Source organism: Sorex araneus, chromosome 11, assembly GCF_027595985.1.
Source record: "Sorex araneus isolate mSorAra2 chromosome 11, mSorAra2.pri, whole genome shotgun sequence".
Taxonomy (NCBI): Eukaryota; Metazoa; Chordata; class Mammalia; order Eulipotyphla; family Soricidae; genus Sorex; species Sorex araneus.
The window spans coordinates 40,407,287-40,430,968 of record NC_073312.1 but is presented as its reverse complement, the minus strand read 5'-3'; the positions used below and the strand labels follow the sequence as shown (position 1 = coordinate 40,430,968).

The following is a 23,682-nucleotide window of genomic DNA, read 5'->3' as shown; positions in this document are numbered from 1 at the left end:
GGGCAGAGGGGCTGGGGGTGGTGTGTAGGAAGGAGGGGACCTGCTCTTGCCCCTGTTTCTAATGTGGCCAGCAGTTTTTCTCCTAGCCCTGAGGCCATGGGCACCCAGCACCTGGAGGGGTGGTGTGTGGGTACCGGACTGCTCTCATGCCTGGCTCCTTGCAGGAGCCGCAGTTGTGGAGACTGAGGGGAGGGCCAAAGAAGGCATCTCTAGTTGGGGACATGGCTCGGCAGGGTCTGGGGACACTGTGGGACTGGACAGAGCAAGGGAGGGGACTCCAGGCATGGAGAGAGCCTGGTTTGAGGCTTGGAGGGGCCCGTCCTTCCAGCACAAGCCATTGCAAGGCCAGCTATGTTGGGATGTCTATTTGGAAGGTCCCCATTGTGAAAATTCTGTTGTGACTGAGGAAAGAAAACTGAGGTTTTATGGAAGGATCTTGGGGCCAGATTTCACTTTAGGAATAGCCTTGTAGCTGCCTTTGGAGAGATTAATATGGAAAAGATGGGTGGTGGGGGCCCAGGGCCATAGGTGTGGGAGTCAGGGGGCCTTTTGGGGAAGATGAATGGGCGGCACACACACTCACACTCACACTCACACTCGCTCGTGTGCATGCACATACACAAACATACATACACAGATACACACATAGTGCACTGGGGCCAGAGAAAGGCATCCAGGAGGCCAGTGCCGCTGGGACAAGGGCAGGCAGATGGAAGGCTGAGGAAGGGCAGGGAGGTGCCACACAGCGGGGAGAGTTTCTCCTCTGCCATATGCAAATGGCCACAAGTTCACTCTGCGGGGCGGATCATGCCACTCTGTGCCACCTTCAGGCCACACCAGCAGGCCAGGATGGCTGCGGGGCTGGGTGCTGCATGGGAAGGGCCGGCTGAGTCACCCACCTCTTCGAGACAGAGAGCAATGCTTGCGGGCGGTGCTGGAATCCAGCCTGGTGGGTGCACGGCTGCCGCCCCCCAGTACCCTCCGGGCCAGGCTTCTTGCCAATGGGGGCCATGCTCTTGGCTCTCCAACCAGGCTGCCAGGAAGGTCTTCCTGGGGTGACGACAGCTTTGGGGCTTCCTCTTCACTGCTCCCCACCCACACCCTGCCCGTCATTGCTGTGGCCCCTCCGGGGCCAGGCCTAACTCTGTGGGGCCATGGTTTTGGGTCCCAGGACTGACTGGGTCACCAGCTCAGTGAATTCACTCTTCCTCCCGCAGACTTCTGACTTTATGCCACACTTTCTGGCGCCAGCTGGTTCAGGTTCTGGGAGATGGTGGGTGGCATTATTTGTACGTTTGTTTTAAACTTGAAATAAAGTGTCAGTTTTGCTGGGGTGAGCTCCTAGGTCCTGGCTGGTCTTGTTTAGTTGATTCTGGTAGGTTCTACCCTTCAGATCACCCCCATTCCTAGGGCCCAGGCAGGAAGTGCCCCCCCCGCCCTACCGTCAGGTGTTCTTCCTGCTGTCCCAATCTCTGGCAGCTTACATCTACCCTCTCACCCCCCAACCAGTTGAAGCTTGACTTCTGCCATTGGTCACCTCTGGCCTGGCCCACACTGTCCAGCTGGGGGACAATTCCTGCCAGAGCAGAGACTTCCACCAACAGAGAGTGCAGAGAGCTTGGGGAGTGGACTGGCCTGTCCCACTGCGAGGCTACCTTTGTGTCCCTGAACTGTTTTTTTTTTTTCTCCTAGAAGGGGTACAGGGGGTGGCTTGTTAATGGGGCATTCCATTTTGACCATGGGAGTGAGGCGAGCCATATCTTAGAGGTCTAGATTTCGAATTTGCATTTAGGTTACATTCCTTCTCCTTTGTCAAGTTGCCCGGTTTTGTCATCCGAAGTCATGAGTAATTCCTTATCAGCTTCCATCCGCCCCATCAGGCAGAGCCAGGCCTGACAGAATCCAGTCTGTCACGAGGGCGCCCCCTCAGTGAGCTCTGCTTGCAGGTCCCAGCCAGCCCACAGTCGTCATGGTGGTTATTTGCAAGGTGAGCAGCTCCTGAAAGCACCGGCATCACTGCTTGCACCTCGCCGAGGAGTAAGGCAGGCAGGTGGGACGTCAGACGGTGCCATATTTTAATCCTTGGTGTTTTGTTTATCTTTCTTTGACATCAATTTTGGTTTGAGAATAATGCATTAAAACATTTCTGAGGCCAAAGGGCTAGTACAGAGCTAGTACAAGAGCCTTGCATGTGGCAGGCCTGGGTTTGATCCCGGGAACCCCACAGGGTCCCCCAAGTGGCACCAGGAGTCATCTTTGAGCCCAGACCCAGGGGTCAGCCCTAAACATCGCTAAGCAACCCTAAGCAAGCCCCCTTATTTCTCTTCATTACTGAGGGGGTCTTCATTGCGCTTTTTTTTTTTTTTTTTTGCTGCTTGTTCCTATCAGCATCATCCTTCTCTTCCTGACTTTAGACTCCCTCGATGCCCAGGGGTTTGAAGACACGGGCAAAGAGGGCCCCTTTCCTTCTCTCACTTCACGCACCATCCCTGGCTACGGGGGTGGGGGGTGGGGGATAGCGCTGGGGCTAATGCTGGGGCCAGTGGGGAGGGGGGACAGCTCTCGCTGCTGGGCTGGTGCCCGGACGCCCTCTAGTGGTCACCCGAGACGGGGTACTTGTCGGGGCACCAGAGGCGCAGGATGGAGGCTGCAGCCCCTGCGGTCCACGAATGACCTTGACCTTGGTCCTTGGGAGGGGGGCGGGGTGTGTTCTCTTGCTCAGGAAGGGGAGGGGGGAATTGGCACGCCTTCGATCAAAGTGTCTTTCCCTTCCACCTCCACTTCTCCTCCTCTCTACCGCCTGGCAGAAGATTCCTGAAGGTGATGAGCAGGAGACACAGGCTGGAGTCCAGAGAGGGAACACAGTGACTTCCGTGAAGACTAGCCCTCCTGTTCTTACTCCTTTGACTCCACACGTGGGGATTGCAAGCCGTGGGACCAGGAGGCAGAAGCCTTAGCCATGGGCCCTCAATCTCCCTGTTTGGTCATCTGTTTCCCAAAGGCTCCAAATGTGCCTGGTGGTCCCACTTCCCAAAGGGTCCTCATTCTAATTCCTGGGCAGAGCACTGTGGACAACGGGATGGTGCCTCCCCTTCTGTAGAGGAGACGGAGCAGGGGTGCCCAGGAGAAAGGGTGCAACAAACTGCAGTTGGCCTTATATCCCCTGCCACTGAGCTGCATCTGAAGGTCTTCTCATCATTCCTTGCCTGGCGTGACCTCCACCACTCCGAATAATGCCCAGAGCCAGCTGGCTGGGCAAGGGTGATAGTAGTCACCAAGAGGGCTCAAGATCTATTCCTTATAGTGGACCAGGGAGGAGCACTGGGGAATGCCTCACAATTGGAGTGTGGCAGTGGGGTGTTTGGAAGGGAGAAAGAGAGAGAGAGACAGAGACACAGAGACACAGAGACACAGAGAGACAGAGAGAGACAGAGAGAGACAGAGACAGAGACAGAGAGACAGAGGGAGAGAAAGAGAGACAGAGACAGAGAGACAGAGAGAGAGACAGAGAGACAGAGACACAGAGAGACAGACAGAGACAGAGAGACAGAGACAGAGACAGAGAGACAGAGAGAGAGAGACAGAGAGAGAGAGAGAGTATGACCTGTCTTGAAGCTTCTCTTCCTCAGTAGGGCTAGAGGGAGGATAGAGATCAGGACACACTTCTCGTCCTGCCCTCAAAGCCTCGCTTAGGGACTACCTTTTCTGGACACAAGGATCTGAAAGCTACTGAATTATGACTCAAAAGTTATCATGCATCACAAAAGGAAAGATAAGAGAATCCAGGTTGCTGTTCCAGCCTAGGTTTGGTAGCTTATTGAGGACATTGAGGAATAAAGTTTTTCCCATGATTCTGCACAATTACTGGTGTGTGTGAGAACTGTCTTCATTGTCACAAGACGGCTGCTGCTGCTCCTCCAGATACCACACTCTCATTAGAAGGGAAAAAAACCCCAAAAACCTGCCACAGGAAGTTCCCAATACATGCAGGTAATTGTGTGAAAACATCAGCGCCTTGTCGTCTGCCTCCAGCATACATTATCCTAGTCTCTGCTCACAATTCGCCTCACTGCGCAGTGACACTTGGTGCAGCGTACCCGGTTTTATGGCCAGGAAATGAAAGGACTGGAAATCACTCCAGCCTGTGGGACACCCAGCTAGATTTTTGTTTGTCTTTTTTTTTTTTTTTTAAATAAAAGGAGTGTGTATTGATCCTAAGAATTTTAAACAGTGCAAACTTGGCTTTTTGCTTTTAAAGATTTTACATGCTTCTGATAAGAATTTTCAAGTAGGAGCCCAGAGTGGTAGCACAGCAGGTAGGGTGTTTGCCTTGCATGCGGCTGGTCTGGACTGGGGCCCCAGCATCCCATCTGGTCCCCTGAGCACTTTGAGTGCAGAGCCAGGAATAACCCCTGAGCACCTCCGGGTATCACCCTAAAACCCAGGAAAAGAAAGAATTTTTGAATATAGTGTAAAAGTGGGCCTCATCTCCCATGTGCAATTCCCAAGGGATGTCTCTGTGATTTGGGTGAGTCCCCTAGAAAATTTCCTCTCTAACGACAAACCATTCTGCCTTTGTGTTTATATATATATATATATATGTATATATATGTACATATGTATATATACATATATATAAACACATACATATATATACACACATGTATATATAGATATATTTTTGTTTTGTTTTTGTTTTTGGACCATACCTGGCAGTGGTGTTGGGGCTTGAAGTAAAGTCAGCTGTGTGCAAGACGAAAAACTTACCTGCTGTAGTCTCTGACCTTCTGCAATTATTTTTTAAAAAGAATTAAGATACTGTGGGTCTGGAGAGTTAGTACAGCAAGTGAGGCACTTGCCTTGCATGTGCTGACACGTGTTCGACGGGTGGTCCCTTGAGCCCCGCTGAATATAAGCTCTGAGCACTGCTCGGTATGGCCCCCAAACAAAGAAAACTTTAAAAAGTGAAGGTACTGTGCAGATGATATTGTTCTCTATAGCTTCTGCCTCCTTTCTCATGTGTATATTATATTGCATATAATAAGTCTTTTTTATTGAAAAAAAAAAGAGAGAGGCGGCCGCAAGAGCGCGCCTGCCACGGGCCGTGTGAAGAAGCCGCACCGCTACCGGCCTATTTTTGGCACCGTGGCGCTGCGCGAGAGCCGCCGCTCCCAGAAGGCCACCGAGCTGCTCATCGCAAGGCTGGTGCGCGACATCCCGCAGGACTTCAGGACCGACCTGGGCTCCCAGGGCTCGGCCGGCTTGGCGCTGCAGGAGGCGTGTGAGGCCTACCTGATGGGGCTCTTCGAGGACACCAGCCTCTGCGCCATCCACGCCAAGCGCGTCCCCATTATGCCCAAGGACATCCAGCTGGCGCGCCGCATCCACAAAAGAGGGCATAAAGTTTACGATGCTAAAATCTCAGGGCTGGGACAAATGGAGACACTACTGGCGCCCGCCCAAGTAAATCGATGATTAACGGGATGACAGTGCTATAGTGCTATTGAAAAAATCCCCAGCAGTACTCAATTGTTGGGCTTCATGTTATTTCTTGTGTTTATGCTATTATACAAGCTATGTAAACACAAATATCTTGCATGTATAATTTTTTTTGTGCATATATGAGAAAATCTGTATGATAAAGTTTTCCTCGGCAGAGTCTCCTGCCCCCATGCCTGGCTGTCTTTACCGAGGCCCTCAGAGGGGGCAAGGTGAGTTTCCCTCCCCACCAAGAGCAGAGCCCTGGCAGCTGAAGACCTCCAGAACCCAGCCACAGCCATGCTCAAGGCCACTCTCTACACGCTTGGACAAGCCTCACGCATGAAGGAACTGGCAGAGGAACCCAGGTGTGTGGGACCCAGGGCTGAGCTCTTCAAGCCTGCTTGAATTGAGACTGGGCCTCCTCCACCCAGATTCCCCCTTTTCCAGTACCTAAGCAGTCACACCCACAAACTGCCCCTGATGCCGTGTAATCCCATCAATGGCCAAGATCCAGAGACTATAAAACAAAGCTCCCCGAAGTGTGGCTGCGACCTCTTATTGTCTAGTTCTCCGTCTTGGAGAACCCAGCAAACTACCTAGAGTATCCTGCCCCACACGGCAGAGCCTGGCAAGCTCCCCATGGCATATTTGATATGCCAAAAACAGTAACAATGATGGGTCTCATTCCCCTAACCCTGACAGGGCCTCCAGTGCGGTACTGTTGGGAAGGACGAGTGAAGAGAGGCTGTTAAGATCTCAGGGCTAGAAAGAGTGGAGACATTACGGGCACCCGCTCAAGCAAATCGATGAACAATAGGATGACAGTGATACAGTGAAAGTTTTCCTCAGATGATATTTATAAAACATCTATGGATATTGTCAAATTGTTCTACCAAAAAGTTTCATCCAAGAGTATACTTATTTTTCATACCATATAAATGTTATCAAATATGAATATTTTGACTAATTTGATAAGTAAAACTTTATTTTATATGAGACAAATTCAAACATTTTTGTGTGTGTGTTTGGTCTTTTGGGCTATATTCAGCAGTGCTCAAGGGTTACGCCTGGCTCTGGACAAGCTTGGGGACCATATGGGGCATTGGGTATTGAACCTGGGTCAACTGCAGGCAAAGCCCATCTTTCTCTCTGCCCCCCAAATTAATTCTATTTAATTTAAATTTGACATATCTGGATCTAGACCTAGCTTTCATTTGACATATCTGTATCTAGACCTGGAAAATTTGAGTATATTTATTAAAGGCCTAGCTAAGAATATACCCTTGAACAAGTGATATGGAATGCTTCTTTTGACTTGCAAATACATTATTGTGGGTAAGAATGTGCTTAGCCAGATAGCTGCCTGGTGAGAATTCCTGTTTGGTCCTCTCAAATATGATTTTGGCCAAGTTGCTGAACCTTCCTGATTTCTTCTCCCCAATGCAGGTAGAAATGGTACTTCACTCACTAGTTGGATTTAGAAGTTAATGGCATTATTCATGTAAAGTGCCAGTATTTTTGCTAGCTTAAAATAAGGGCAGAACCTACTCTGCATATGGTGCCTCTTTTATCCCCCAGCTCCCACCCACCTTCTTCTCTTTATTCTTTTTTCAGGAGAGGGAGTGGGGCCGAGGACGAGTACAGGGCCCAGTGTGAAGAGTGTTCCCACACTTGGGGACTGAGCTAGGTGCCAACTGGAGAGATACATAAGGCTGTGAAGGCTTCCAGAGAAGCCTGTCCTCACCAGCAGATCTGCTCGTCACTCTGTAACACCCTGGCTTCACCCTTGCTTCTCTGCTCAGACCCCCTACTTGTGAATGATTAAACGTCATTGCCCCTTATCCTTGGTTTCCTAGTCTATGTCTGCAGGCAGGAGCACTGTGAAAGTCACATAGACACACACACACACACACACACACACACACACACAGGTCTCAGCCCTGGTAGCTTTCACACCCACCAGTGGATTGCATCCTGCAATGAGCAGGGATACTAGTGGTAGTTTTGAAAGAAAGTGTCTGTACTAAGCCCTACCTGTCTTGGTCCTAGTCCACAGCAGGCACAAATGGGCATCCTTGGGGCAGAGCAGTGCCACAGAGAGACATCTGGGCACTTTGGCCGAGGAAAGACGGCTGTTCAGCTTATGGCCCGAGAGCCACGCAGCCCAAGGCTGGCTGCAGCCCTCCTCAAGGCCAGAGTTATGCCTGGCTTTTTGTGCAGTTTATTTATTTAAAGGAATTTTTATTTTTATTTTTTGGGTGGGGTTTAACCACATCTGGCGAAGCTCAGGAGCTATTCCTGGCTCTGTGCTCAGGTGTAAGGCCTGGCAGGCTTAGGGGAACATGTAAGGTGTGTGGATAAAGCTGGTCCCGCAAGGCAAGTGCCTACCCTGCTGTTCTATTACTCCAGCCCATATATGGAGTTTGCGTTTTAGCTCTATTGTGTTAGTGGCTTTGGGAAAGGATTTGAGGTGTCTACTAACAGTGATAACATCTGCTTCTAGTGGAGGAGCTGGGAGGTGGCTTGGTGGCTAAAGTCCTTGCCCTGCAAACATGAGGCTGTGAGTTAAATCCCTGATGCTGCTTATATAAATCAAGCCCAATCCTGGCAACTCTCCGTGTGTAATTCCTGATGCTGGAACAATATCTGACTCCTCTGTAGTCAGGTGTGTATGAGTCCGGAAACTAAAGACTGGCCCCTGGTAAGCACAAGAAAAAGATGTGTAAGCATCCTTCCCACCTCCCGTGAACACATGTGTGAGCAAATCTAAAGAGTGAGCACTCCAGGGAGCACCTCAACAGAGTGTGCAAGCACCACAATTCTTTTCCTTTTTTTAAAAAATTTTATTTTATTTTATTTTATTTTTTGCTTTTTGGGTCACACCTGGTGATGCACAGGGGTTACTCCTGGCTCTGCACTCAGGAATTACCCCTGGCCGTGCTCAGGGGACCATATGGGATGCTGGGATTTGAACCCGGGTCGGCCGCATGCAAGGCAAACGCCCTACCCGCTGTGCTATCTCTCCAGCCCCCCCCTTTTTTTTTTAATTTTATTGAATCACTGTGAGATAGTTACAAGCTTTCATGTTTGGGTTACAATCTCACAATGATCAAACACCCATCCCTCCACCAGTGCACATTCCCCACCACCAATATCCAGGGTATACCCCCCTTTCCCACCCTCCTCCTGCCTCTGTGGCAGACAATATTCCCCATACTCTCTCTCTACTTTTGGGCATTATGACTTACAACACAGACACTGAGAGGTCATCATGTTTGGTCCATTATCTACTTTCGGCATGCATCTCCCATCCCAACTGGTTCCTCCAGCCATTATTTTCTTAGTGATCCCTTTTCTAGTTCATCTGCCTTCTCCCCTCCGCTCATGAAGCAGGCTTCCAGCTATGGGGTAATCCTCCTGGCCCTTGTATCCACTGTCCTTGGGGCAAGCACCACAATTGGATGTGCCACCCCTGACAGGCACCACAAGAGTGTGAAAAATCTCCAGATGTTGCAACAAGAGCATGCACAGGGGAAAGGAAGGAGGAAAGACAAATAGGAGTCACAGAACCCTGTGGACACAAGCAGGGGTGTCCCTGAGGATGCTCTGTCAGTGGTAAGGGCATCCTGGGCTTGTTTGCTCTGATGCTTGTGCGATTAAACTGCTGTGCGGGAATAGAGCCCTATACATGCACAGGATTCTATGTTCAGATGATTGAGATCCAATACATTAATCCATGGGGTTAATATAGTTTTGTAGTAAGATTTTCCCCCCTGTTGCATATGTGTGTTGTTGAAAGCAGCCACAAAGGTTTTCGTGGGTATGGCTGTCTCAGTAACTTAACTTTTATAAGGAAAACATACTTAAAAACACAGACCAATCTTTATAGGCTTCCCCTAGGCAACTGCTTAAACATTCCATAGAACCTACACCCTAGGTCAGGGATGTAACCTGGCTGCGTAGGAAGACAGAAGAGTTCTGGGGTGACTTTCCCCATCTGGATTCCTGACTTTGGACAATAAATATTATATATTTTTTAATGTCTCCATTTCTGGGCTCTTGCAACCAGAGGCATCAGTTTAAGATACACAGAAATGCCCTGATGACTTCAGCTGTAGACTGTCTTCTCCAAGACCACTTTGGAAGTATTTTTATGCACATCATGATGATGCAGCCTCGTGAGCCTGTTTCCTCCCTGTTATTTTTGCCCTTAACACCTCTCTCTTCTCTGCTTGGAAGCAGGGTGATGGCCAAGGTAGCAGAAAAGAGTTTCAGTGTGAGAAGAACTCTTTCCTGGGAAGGAACTTGGTCTGTGGCAACTGCTCAGCGTTCTAGTCCATTTTGAGCCATATTTACAGGATTATAAATATTATAACAGATATTATAAATATCTGTGATCACTGGGGCATGGAGACCTCTTCCTCAGTCTTTCTCTATATCCAGTTACATACCCATTGCCCTCATTCTGCATCTTTCTGTCCATTCACCTTCAACTATCCATCCCCCCATAAACTATCCCCCTATTTATCCATTAGTCATCATCCACCACAATCCACACATTCATCCATCCACCCATCCATATTAATCAATTAACAACCTGACCCCTAACTAACATCATTCTGTCACCCATCTATAGCTCCATCCACCATCAATCATTGACCCTGTATCCAGTTGCCTAGTATCCTCACCCCTCATTTCTGACCTTTAACATTTCTCTTTTATAGCTCTTCCCACACAGCTGGGCATCTGGTTCTCAGGAATCCTCAAAAGCTCAGGGTCATGCTCCAGATGACATTGGATTGGGATTGGACTTGCTGGCAGTTGGATATGAAGTTAATCGTTCTGGTGAGGAAAATAAAAAATGACAGGCTTTGTGCGTGTGTGGGTGTGAGGGGAGGGTGCTCTCATTCCAAAGCAAATGATACTTGGGACAGCAACAACTCATCCTTTCTATAGAGATTCTGCCAGACCCAGGTGGAATGAGTGTGTGAATCAGGAGTGGCATGTGTGGTCATGAGATTAATAGGAATATCCAGCCTCCTACAGGCGACAGCAACCTTCCACCAGCTGGGAATCTGCAGGGTAATTAAGGCTGCAGAGATGGATTCTCTCTGCAAATATACTTTATGGCTTATCCATGGTACCCTGGCTACAGATGTGGCATTTGGGGGCACAGGGAGGCTGCCTGTGTTCGAAGTCCTGGATGGCTTCCAGAGATGTAAACAAGGGGACGAGGCCCACCTGACTGACACTAGAGCCAGGCTTCCGCCCTGGCATTGCAGGTTCTTATCATGTGGAAGACTCGATCCTGCTGGTGAAAGGAAGACTTCTAGGTACCAGAAACTTCTGGAATGAACTAGCCCAGCAAAGAAAGTGACTGTAGTCTAACAGTTCTTTTTAAAATTTTTATTTAATTTTGTTGTTGTCATTGTTGTTGTTTTTTGGGTCTGGAGCGATAACATAGCGGATAGGGCGTTTGCCTTGCATGTGGCCAGCCTGGGTTCGATTCCTCTGTCCCTCTCGGAGAGCCCAGCAAGTTACCGAGAGTATCCCGCCCGCATGGCAGAGCCTAGCAAGCTACTGATAGATAATACCTCTGGCATATTCGATATGCCAAAAACAGTAACAACAAGTCTCACAATGGAGATGTTACTGGTGCCCGCTCAAGCAAATTGATAAACAATGGGACGACAGTGCTATAGTGCTACAGTTGTTTTTTGGGTCTTACCCAACGATACTCAAGGGTTACTCCTGGCTCTGCACTCAGGAATTACTCCTGGAAGTGTGCAGGGGACCATGTGGGATGGTGGGGATTGAACCCGGGTTGTCTGTGCGCAAGGCAAATGCCAACCCATTGTACTATTGCTCTGGCCCCAAGAGAGTTTTGACCATCTTTGACTTGTCTGACAGTTTAGAGGTATGCTTGTTCTAGGTATGAACATGTGGTTTCTCACTCCAGAGAACTCCTGGGTCGAGAGGGAAAGTGAGACCTGTGGACATCCACTGTAAAACTCACTGCTCTATCCCCAATTCAGAGCTTTCCAGATGGCAGTAATTCTTAGCAAAGACTGTGAACCTCGTAGTCGTGGTGACATATACTTTTTGGGGGGGAGGGGTCACACTTGGCAATACTCAGGGATTACTCTGCACTGATTCCTGCTTTGCAGTCAGGAATCACTCCTGGCAGTGCTTGGGGGACCATATGAGATGCCGAGGATTGAACCCAGGCTGGCCGTGCGCAAGGCAAATGCCTTACCTGTTGTACTGTTGTTCCGGCCCCGGATGACGTGAACTTTTAAAAACAACCCCGGCAGGTTTGGGTGCTCCCTTTTTGCAGGTGAGACAGTTAAGGCTTGGAGAGGTGAAGGAACTTGACCAAGACCACATCTGTGGCTGGTGGCGGAATCAGGATTTCAACTTGACTTTGCATTGGTCTGCTGGAACCACTGCACTGCCTCCTCCCCACACTGGGTAGCAGAAGGTGTATGTCTCAAGTTCTTCAGGCAGACCCAGGAGCGGGGTGGGAGCGGGAGGTCCATTCAGAGGATCCAATTGCAGCACAGGGGGGACGTGAGACATCAGTGACCTGTTAAATGAAAAATATAGAATTCTGTGGGGGATTTTTTGGGGGGAGGGGTGGTCGTGGTGCTCATAGCTTATTCTTGGCTTTGCACTCAGAGATCATCCCAGGCTTGGGGAACCTTACAAGGTGCTTGGTGGCAACCTAGGTCTGCCACATCTAAGGCAAATGCCCTTCTGCCACTAAAAACATCCCATAATATCCTGAATCTTGCTGGTTTCTCAAGGCACAGTCTTCTCCCACTTTAGTCCCATTATCTTCCAGTGCTCTCAGTTCTGCTTTTCTCTCCCTGACATGCACCACCCCCAAACTGGAGAACTTCAGTTTATTTCTTTAGATCCACCCAGGTGGGTGCTGACTCATATATTACAGGAGAAGTATTCATAAAAGTGCTGACCAGTGATGGATGCATGCATGCATACTGTTGACTGATGTCTGTGATATGGAAATGGAGAACTCAGATCTCTCTGCACTCTGGGCCAGGATGTCTGCCCATGATGGAGAAATACAGTCTCAGACAGGCCGGCTATTTCCTCTGTGCATTTTCTAGTTGTGGCCTCATGGTGGCGCCATGAGGTCTCCTTCTGGCTTGATTTTCACAAATGATGATTTTTTTTTTTTCTGCTTCCCACCAAGATTTTCTTGCCTATGGGCAAGTCATCTGGCAAAGAGGCTTGGCTTATGTGAACCTCCACAAAACTCTGGAGTGTGAACAAATGAGGCTGCTTCTCCATTCCAGCACTGAGAGTTACTCCTGGTTTTAATTTATTTTCTCTTGATGTGCTTCTAATACATCTACTGCCTAGGTCACAATTATTTTGGCCTCTGCCCATAGGATGGATCTTTAAAACAATCTGCTTTCTCACCTGAGCTTCGCCTGACCTCCATGGGCAGTTAGAAGATCTGTCCTCTGGATTTCCGCAGCACAGAGCAGTAAGGTCCTAGGTTTTAGCAGTCAGGTTCATGCTGGCAATGGGTCCTGACTCTGGCACGGCTCAGAACCAGGGGCACCTCACTCATGGCAGGGACTTTGGTATTGGGAGGGGGCAGGTCCAGCACCTGGAAGGGAGTCTGAAAAAAATAGACAACTGCTGCCCAGGAAAAGGGAACCTAGAACAAAACAAAACTAAACTAAACAGACACTGCTGCCCAGAAAATGGTCCAGGAAAACCCCAGACCTCAAAAAGGGCAAGCAAGTACAGGGAAAATGGCAAAGGCATCTCCTTGGCTAGACTCTGGGCTAGGAACCCACTCAGCAACATCATCTCTGTTGGCATTTCCGAGATCTAAATTGCTTGTTTGGGGTGAGTACTTCCGGCCTGGAAGGTCAGGTGGGAGTGATCCCAAAGTCCTGAGAAGATAGTCATGGGCAGCAGCAGAAAGAACAGCACAGAAAGCAGAGAATTCTCCAGAGCTTGTTTGGGGGTTCTAGCAGGGAGAACAGCTACTCATATGTCCTCCAATGAGGAATGGTCTCTGTACGGGAAGGGCTGGCCTCTTGGACCGAGCACACAGCTTTGGGAGGGATGCACATGGAACAGTGAGGAAGGCAGGGGACACCCAGAATCAACCCTGGGGTGAACAAATGTTGCAGCCACATCACCCTTCCATCCTGAGAACACAGAATTTCAGTGTCTGAGTGCTGGGGTGTCTTTTGGCTGAGCTAACAATATCTGTCTGGCTTCCTGGCAGGACAAGAGATGCACAAGTTCTTTCTCTATAATGATGTGATTAGAGATGAATTACTAATAGAATAATCACCCCGATAACTATAGGAATAAGCAATACTGCTTTACTACTTTGTGGGTCACACTGATATCTCATTATAGAATGGCCAGGGAGGATATTGTTTTTGTGTTCATTCTGTAAGCTGGGAAAAACAGATTTTGGGAATGAAATCACCTGTGTTCTCTGAGATCCTGTGAGGCAGAATATGGGCTGCATCCCCCTGGACTCCACCCTGTGCATGCATGGCTTGTGCCCTCCCTTTCCTGGTCTGGACAGATGACCTTGGCTGTCAATGACCTTTGCTCGCCAGAAACAAAAGGTTTGCTGAGTAACAGAAGAATGTATATACCAGACGGCTCAGCGGGCCACATTATCATGCTCCCTGGAACAAGCCTTCTTCAAGCACAGACTGGGCTCCCTGCCTACCCACCTGAAACATGTGGTAAGTGGAGGCTGAGGAAAGATAGACACAAGGTGGTAGTATTGGGTCGCTTCTCAGAAAGATAAGGAGATGAGAGATAGTACCATTCCTGTTTCCTCTTTGACATCTGAACACCGTCTTGGTCAAGCCTGCACCCCCATACATAAACCTTTATTTGATTATTGGCTGTCACATTTGACCATGTTTGGGTAGTTAAGGACATAATTATACCCGTGGAAGCTGGGGACATCTGTTTTATCACCTCTGAAGACCTATACACTCATCTTAAGGCATTGTTCTTGAGTCAAGTTCTTTCATTCTGTATTTTCCAGAAAAAAAAAAAAACCTCAAAAAACCAAAACAACGGAAAAGAACCAGGAGAACATCAAATAAAGCATTTGAACAATGGACAAATCCTGCTATACAGCATGGAGACTTTTCTGTCTGAGTGGGGAGGGGTCAAGCTGTGCTGTTTTTTTTTTCTCCCTGAAGCTATGAGCAGAAGTCTGATTCATGCATATGCAAGACCACAAGTACCAGGTTTATTACAGGGCATTTGGAAGTGCTTAGTTTGGGCATGGATGACAGCTTGTGTTTCCAGAACATCACCTATAAAATAAAGTTTGTGAATTACTAATTCAGCAAACATGGTATGCTTGACTTCCAGGAAATGATTGAGACAAGACTGCACCCACCAGGAGCTGGCAAGAAATCAGGTAGAGTGGAAAGTTCTAGGATGCAATGATAGCTCTGCACTCTGTTGATTGGCACTTGACCCTGAGGGGCTTTGGTTTCTGAGTGAGGTGCTATATTTCAAAGGATGTCTGTATACAATTCTTAATTTAACACTGAACTTCTGGTTCACATGTGTTATATTATTTTGCTTGTATAAAAACTGCCACTTAATATCAGGAATTGGAGAAAAGAAGTGTTGGTGCAATCAGGTGGGTGGGAATAGCTGGGAGAAGCAGAGAAGCTATAGGAGTGAATGGGAGAAGACAGGAAGATCCCTGGGCCAGTGGCCTCACTTTATCACAGCTAGAGAATGGGTTCAGATGTGGTATTAGTTCTGAGATTTATTTTGAAAAGAAGAAATTCTGCATTTGTCTGGGCATGACAGAGCTGCAGAACAGGAGGAATCCCTCTTGTTCTCCTCACGTGGTCTCATTTGATAGGTTTCTGGTAACCTGGTCTTTGCTTGTAATTTTCGAATATCCCCCTCCAGGGCCTCCCGTGTCTGTGAGGAAATCCTGCTCAGCACAAACCTGCCTGCTTTTTGGAAACCATCTCTCCCTCAGTGGTCCCTGCTGCACGTGAGGGCCTCTGGTGCCCACGATGGCCCTCATGTCTCTGCTGGCGCATTGCACACCACTGGCAGTGGTGTCATTCATCACTAGACCTCCTCTTGAGATAACAAGCCCTTCGAGGGGCCTCTCCTCACCTTAAGCTTCTCAGTTTCAGGCCCAGCACCTGAAAAGGAGTGTCCAGTCATGTTGAAGGTGGGGGAGAGGGAAGAACGGAGAATACCTAAGCAGCTTTGATCAACACTTGTAGCTGTGAGTGGAGGGATTCCACTTCTTTCCTCTCTAGAGCATCCAGACCTGAGAGAGAGAGAGAGAGAGAGAGAGAGAGAGAGAGAGAGAGAGAGAGAGAGAGAGAGAGAGAGAGAGAGAGAGAGGCGTGGTCTTGCTTTCTGTAGGAGTTGAACAACAGGGAGTTTGCTCATGATTGGTGCCCGTGGTCAATGGGTGACTCCCAAGCTTCTTACCCAGATTAGTGCTGCGTGCTGCATATTGTTGCCCTGGGCATAACACATCTATTTGTTGAATCTGTAAAATGGGGATAATAACATAGACTCCCAGGAAAAGGTGAGGAATGGGCCTATGGTGCTTGGCACTAACAAACTTCATCAAATGAAAACTTGTCAGGGCTTCGCAGACTGATCACCAGAAGATATTGCCATGGACACAGCTGAGCCAGTAAGCTCGCAAGCGAGATCAGTATTAAGGGTTGTTGTAGTCTTGTGATAAAATAAAGCACGTTAAAGCATAATTTTATCCATATTTTAAGTGAGATTTCTAATCAGAATTCTCAATTCATGGCACTTTTGATTCAGATCAAAGTTTCATTATTGGTTAATACCCAGTTTTTATTTTATTATTTTCTTTCTCCTTTCTTTCTTCTTTTCTCTCTCTCCCTTCCTCTATACCCCCCTCTCTCCTCCCTCCCTCCCTCCCTCCCTCCCTTTCTTTCTTTCTTTCTTTCTTTCTTTCTTTCTTTCTTTCTTTCTTTCTTTCTTTCTTTCTTTCTTTCTTTCTTTCTTTCTTTCTTTCTTTCTTTCTTTCTTTCTTTCTTTCTTTTCTTTCTTTCTCTCTTTCCTTTTTCTCTTTCTTTCTCTCTTTCTTTCTTCTCTTCTTTGCTTATGGGCCATACCAGGTAGTGTTCAGGGATTACTCCTGACTCTGTGCACAGGATCATTCCTGGTGGTCTTGAGGGAAAATATGGAGTGTCAGGCATCAAATCCTAGTTGGTCTCATGCAAGGCAAATGCCCTATCCTTTGTCCTATTGCTCAAAGACCTGATTTTTCTTTTTCTTGACCTTCACTGTAATCTCCCTCTAACTTTAAAGAATCCACCCAGTAAGACCTTCCTGTGTAAGACTGAAAAATATTGAATCCTTTAGTGAATGCATGGATCTTTAATTTATTTACTTATTTTGGGATATTGACCTTTCTATTGTTTTTCCTGAGTGTCATTTCCTGTCCTGTTTATTGTAATGTCTTGAGATTTTTTTTTAAAAGCATACATGAGCCTAGTCTGCATGTATGAATAAAAATTTCCAGACTAGAGCTTTACTAGCAAATAAAGCCATAGGAAGTCAGATAAAACACATGCATGGCTGAATGAAGTTTACAATCAATGGGAACACCGTGTAACCACTATCTAGACCAAGAAAGAGAACTTTGCCCAAGGCGCCTCCCTGTGCCTCATGTCATCCCGCCCCTCCTCTCCCCAAAGTAACCACTGTCCTGATTTATACTCTCGAGTTACCTCCCTGCTTTGCTTTACAGTCTAGTTATTGCCCAAGTGTGCAGCATAGTTGTCTTACGTATTTTATAAAAATACAATAGAGCCAGGGTTGTGACTCAAGTGATAGAGGACATACCTAGCATGTGTGAGCCTTTAAGTTCAACCTCTGGCGCCTTGTGGCTCCCCAGGCACTGCTGAGTAGCCCTTGAGCTCTGCACCCGCGGGTCTGAGACACTGGGCAGATCATTGCCAGACACACCTCCAGCACCTCCACCTCCATCCTGCCCAGCACTCCTCTGTGTCTCTAGAATAAATAACAGTATAAACAGAAAAAAAATGCTACGTCTTCCAAATTTTTGTTTCCATTTAGGCTTCTGCTCTGTCTTTTAAAAAGTCTTAGAATTGGGGGTTGGAGGGCCCAGCCCAAATCCTGCTCCTTGTACTTTCTCAGACAAACTCCTGTAGAATTTATCAACCCCCTCTCTTTTGGGGGCAAGGGTGTTGACTGACCAATTCAGCCTATTTTGGGAACCCCCCACATGCCACATACTGATCCCCATAAAGTTTATGTCCCAGGTCCTGCTGCTCTCTCTACCTTGACCTTTCCATGTGGCCCCTTTAGATGGGCTGTGTACTTCCCTCCGTGGCTTGGGAGGAATCAACATGTTTATTTGAACTTCCTCTGAGGTCTCATGTTGAAATCCCTCTCATTATACAACATCCTGGAGCCCTAATTCACAAATGTTATCAACCAAGTTATAGCAATATATCATTTCTTTTTTTTTTGGAAGGGGGGAGGAATAATTTTTTAAAAACATTTTTATTGGTGAATCACCATAAAATACAGTTACAGACTTACAGACTTTTGTGCTTGTGTTTCAGTCATACAATGCTTGAGTACCCATCCCTCCACCAGTGCCCATTCTCCACCAGCGATGATCCCAGTATCCCTTCCACACCCCCACTCCATCACCCCCACCCCACCCCGCCTCTGTGTCAGGGTATTCCCTTTTGTTCTCTCTCTCCTTTTGGGTGTTGTGGTTTGCAATTGGGGTATTGAGTGGCCATTGTGTTTGATCTATAGTCTACTTTTAGCATGCATCTCCTAACCTAAGCAAGTCCTCCAACCACACTTTACCTGGTGTTTCCTTCTCTATCTGAGCTGCATTTTCCTCCAGCATGTGAAGCCGGCTTCCAAGCTCTGGAGCAAACTTCCTGGTACTTATCTTTACTACTCTTGTGTGCTAGTCTCCCATTCTGTTACTTTATATTCCACAGATGAGTGCAGTCTTTCCATGTCTCTCTCTCTCTCTCTCTGACTCATTTCACTTAGCATGATACTTTCCACGTTGATCCACTTATAAAGCAATATATCATTTCTTTATTCATTTTACTGCTTGAATATGATTCCATTGTAGACTGCAGTTTTTAACCATTCTGCTACTATGGATATTTGGACTGTTTCCATTGTTTGACTGTGCCCAGCTCTATTATGAACATGCATGTACGTGTACTAGTTTAAATACTTACAGATGTTCTGAACATATGCTTAGAAGTGGAAGTGTAGAGTCATATAATAAAACTATAATTAACTTTTTGCAGAGCCACTTAATTGTTTTTCATGGAAACTGCATCATATTACTTTTCAACAAGCAATGTGTGAAGATTGCAATTATCTACATTCTTGCTTGCCAAGAATTGATATTTTCTGTACTTTCTACTTAAAAAATTTTTTAAATTATAGTTAATGTAATGTGTTTACAGTAATGTTGACATTCATGATCTTGGTGTACCCAGTTATTTCACCATAATCAAAGTGCCCAAGATCATCCTCTACACTCATACCCCTGTGGTTGTTTTCTGTTAAAATTTTTTTATTCCAGTCTAGAGTGCTTGAAGTAGTGTATCATTGTTGTTTTGGGATTCATTTATGTTTCCTTAATGACTAGGAATATTGGACGATTTTCATAAGCTTCCTGGCATTTGCATATTTTCTTTGAAGAAATGTTTATTCAAATCCTTTGTCCATTTTGAATTGGGTTGCTTGTCTTCCTGTTGTTGAGTTCTAAGATTTATTTATATATCTTAGACACTAGATGTTTATGACAAAACTGATGTGCAAATAATTTTTCCCTATTATGTAGGTTGTCTTGAGTGTCTTGCTTTATTTAGGGGGGAGTCACACCTGGCGATGCAGAGGGGTTACTCCTAGCTTATGTGCTCAGGAATTACTCCTGGCGGTGGGACCATCTTGGGGGACCATATGGGATGCTTGGAATTAAACCTGGGTTAGCCGCATGCAAGGCAAATGCCCTACCTGCTGTGTTATTGTCCCAACCCCTGTCTTGAGTGTCTTGATAATGTTATTTGATAAAAAAATTTGTCTATTTTTTGTGAAGTTCAGTTTATAAACATTTTTTTTCCTTCATCATGCTTTTGGTATAGTACCTAACAATATACAATCCAAGGTCATGAATATTTTACCTACATGTTTTTCTAGTATTTTTATTGTTTTAGCTCATATTTATATTCACAATGCATTAACATTTTTTTACTTATGTCCCAATGCATTTTAAATTAGATTTTATATATGGTAGAGATAGGGGCCCGAATGGATTCTTTTGCATATAGAAATCAAGTTGTGTCAGCACAATTTGTTGAAGAGACAATTCTTTCCTCATGGAATCGTCTTGCCACTATTGCCAAGAATCAACTGAACATAGATGTATGGGTTTATTTTTGGACTTTTAATTATATTACATTAGTCTCTATGTCTCTTCTTAAGCTAGTATCACATGGTTTAGATTACCACATGGTTTGTGATTTTATAGCAAGTTTGAAATTGCAAAGCATAAGACATTCAATTGTGCTATCTTGGGTCCCTGACTTTCCATATGAATTTAAGGTTCAGAATGTAAGGATCTTCTGCAAAGAAATAATGTGAGATTTTCATGTAAATTGCTTTGAATCTGGAGGTAATTTAGGAAATATTGCCTTATTAACAAAATTAGATTTCTAATTCAACAGTGATACATACGTTATTTAGATCTTTCATAACTTCTTTTTACAATATTACGTATTTTTCAGAGTTTAAGTTTTGCATTCCTCCGGCAGAGGAACCCAGATATGTGGGACTCGGGGCTGAGATCTCTAAGGCTGCTGGGATCGGGACTGGGCCTCTTCCACCCAGATACCCCATTTTCCCGTAGCTAGGCAGTCACACCCAGAGACTGCCCCCGGCACCATGTAATCCCATCAACGGTCAACATCCAGAGACTATAAAACCAAGCTCCCGGAAGAGATCGATGCAGTCTCTTGCCTCAGCACCTGGCTGTCTTCACCAGGGCTCCTTGAAGGGAACGGGTTGCGTTTCCGTCCCCCCCAACTCCGCAGCAGAGCCTTGACAGTTGAGGACCTCTGGAACCCAGCCATGACCATGCTCAGGGCCACTCTCCACATATTTGGACGAGCCTCACGCATGGGGCAGCCGGCAGAGGAACCCAGGTGTACAGGACTTGGGGCCCAGATCTCCAAGGCTGCTTGGATCGGGACTGGGCCTCTTCTACCTAGATCCCCATTTTCCAGTAGCTGGGCAGTCACACCCAGAAACTGCCCCCGGCGCTGTGTAATCCCACCAATGGCCAGCATCTAGAGACCATAAAACCAAGCTCGGGGGCTGGAGTGATAGCACAGCGGGTAGGGCGTTTGCCTTGCACGCGGCCGACCCGGGTTCGAATCCCAGCATCCCATATGGTCCCCTGAGCACCGCCAGGGGTGATTCCTGAGTGCATGAGCCAGGAGTGACCCCTGTGCATCGCCGGGTGTGACCCAAAAAGCAAAAAAAAAAAAAAAAAAAAAAAAAAAAACAAGCTCAAGCTCCCGGAAGCGCATCTAATAGCCTAGTTCTTCCTCTTGGAGAACCTGACAAGCTACCAAGAATCTATTGCCCACAGGAAAGCCTGGCAAGCTCCCCATGGCGTATTCATATTCCAAATACAGTAAAAGATATATACATACCTTTTGGAGAGCCTGGAAAGCTACCGAGAGTATCCTGCCCGCATGGCAGAGCCTGGCAAGCTACCCGCAGCGTATTCGATTTGCCAAAAACAGTAACAATAGGTCTCATTCCCCTGACACTGAAAGAGCCTCCAATCGTTGGGAAAGACAAGTAAGGAGAGGCTGCTAAAATCTCAGGGCTGAGTGTAATAGAGACGTTACTGGTGCCCGTTTGAGTAAATTGACGAACAATGGGATGACAGTGATACAGTGATACAGTGATAAGTTTTGCATTTCTTTTGTTATTTTTACTTCAAAGTATTTTATTCCTTTGGAATTTCTGGATCGCATGGAAGTTTTTTTCACATTTTTTGAGAAGTTTCTATATTGTTTTACACAAAGGTTGTAGCAGATGACAACTCCATGAAGGGTAAATGAGGGTTCCTATTTAACTGTATCCCTACTAGCAGTTTTTTCCCTGGACTTTTGGAAGTAATTCTTATAGTTGTGAAGTATTTTCACTGTTATTTTAATTTTAATTTTTTAAACATCACTAATAATGATACCTTTTCACTATCTGTATATCTTCTATAGGAAAATGTATGTTCAACTCCTCTTCTTAGTTTTTGACAGATATTTTTAGTTTGTTTTTGAGTTTTGTGAGTAATTTATATATCTTGGATATTAGTCCTTTATCAGATATATGATAGTTGAATATTTTTCTTCCAGTCAGTAAGGATGTGTTTTTGTTTTAGCCATTGTTTCTTTTGTAGCAGATTCAATGATCTTATTCCCTAGCTGACCCAGAACTGTCTCTTGATATTCTAATTTGGTCATTCTTTAGCTTGACTTTTATTCAGCTGCAACTTGTCCAATGATGTGCATGAGACTAATCACTGGCAGACCCTGTCCTGCAGTAAGTGCTGCACCAACCCAGTTTTCACGACTTATAATAATGCTTCCTGCAGTCTTCTATAGAACATATGGAATACTAGATCTTGGATTACCTTCAAGCAAACTGCATTAAATGTTTTTTAGAAAAAAATTATAATGGGGGAAGTAGAGAGCCCATTCAGACCCCAAAATAAAACTCATTTAGGGAAAGGGAAAATTTAAGTTTTTCAGTGAGAAAATGCAATGAGATTTCTTTAGAGTAGGAAGAGATTTGAAATTGCCCATGGGAAAAATAAATTAGATGATGGGGATTTAAAAAACAATTAAAAAATTTGTTCTTAAATGTAATGGGATAAAAGCAAATAAAGGTGCCTTTATTTCTAGGATTGTATTGTCTGTGATTGATTGACTATTGTTTAAGCATAACTTCCCCCCCCCCCCCAAGCGTGTGGCCACTTTGCGACCCTGAAGCATCTTTTTTTTTTTTAAAATTTTTTTTATTGAATCATCATGAGATAGTTACAAGCTTTCATGTTTGGGTTACAATCACACAATGATCAAACACCCATCCCTCCACCAGTGCACATTCCCCACCACCAATATCCCCGGTATATCCCCTCTTTACCACTTTCTCCCTGCCTCCATGGCAGACAATATACCTCATACTCTCTCTCTACTTTTGGGCATTATGGCTTGCAACAGAGACACTTGAGTGTTCAAACATAACTTATCCCCACCCTCACCCCTGCCACTTCATCAGAGTTCCTGTTTCCATCAGTGCTGGGTGTGACTCCTATGTCTTGGTCTGGTCTCAGAGTGGGTAGGTGTAGCTCCTTGCCCCTTGACTTTGTGCTCAGTCTTTTGGCTTGCTTTGGCAGATGGATGTTGGCAGAGATGACTCAAGTAGGACTGAAAATGACTTTATGTAGAACTGGCCCTCTTCTTCTGTTATCTCCATGAACAAAGCTTCTTTTTGTTGTAGATGGGAATCTTGGGGAGTGAGAGAATGGGAATTATTAGAACCGTGGAGAGAGCCCAGCTGCTCCCCTCCTTGGCCTATCCCCATTTCTCCAGTGCAGTGCTCGGTGAGGTTAAGACCACTGAAAGGCTGCCATGAGCACCTACATGGCATGGACAAAGAGATTCCACCAGCCTTACGGGAAACTGTCAAACTGCACCAGAGATCCATTTAATCTGTGTGATGTGGGAGTTGTCCTTTCTGCTACAGTGCTACAGTGCTACAGTTCAGGAGTTTTCAGTCACCACCAGGAGAAAAATAATGTTATAAAATGAATATTCCCTCATTTTGTTTTGTGGGGGACTGAAGCAATAGCACAGTGGGTATGGAGTTTGCCTTGCACACGGCTGACCCGGGTTCGATTCCTCCATCCCTCTCGGAGAGCCTGGCAAGCTACTGAGAGTATCCCACCCACACAGAAGAGCCTGGCAAGCCTACTCATGGCATATTTGATATGCCAAAAACAGTAACAACAAGTCTCACAATGGAGACATTACTGGTGCCTGCTTGAGCAAATCAATGAACAATGGGAAG

The 23,682-nt window shown here is 46.2% G+C and overlaps 1 protein-coding gene across 1 annotated transcript; it reads left to right on the top strand.

Annotated features, from left to right (window-relative positions):
• The first annotated feature begins 1,969 nt into the window (after window positions 1-1,969).
• Window positions 1,970-10,346, top strand: LOC101551114 (histone H3.1-like). The gene is made up of 5 exons (XM_055118666.1): window positions 1,970-1,987; window positions 4,259-4,316; window positions 5,069-5,403; window positions 5,658-5,711; window positions 10,206-10,346. The coding sequence occupies exons 1-5, from the start codon at window positions 1,970-1,972 to the stop codon at window positions 10,344-10,346; spliced, it is 606 nt and encodes a 201-aa protein (XP_054974641.1).
• The last annotated feature ends 13,336 nt before the right edge of the window (window positions 10,347-23,682 follow it).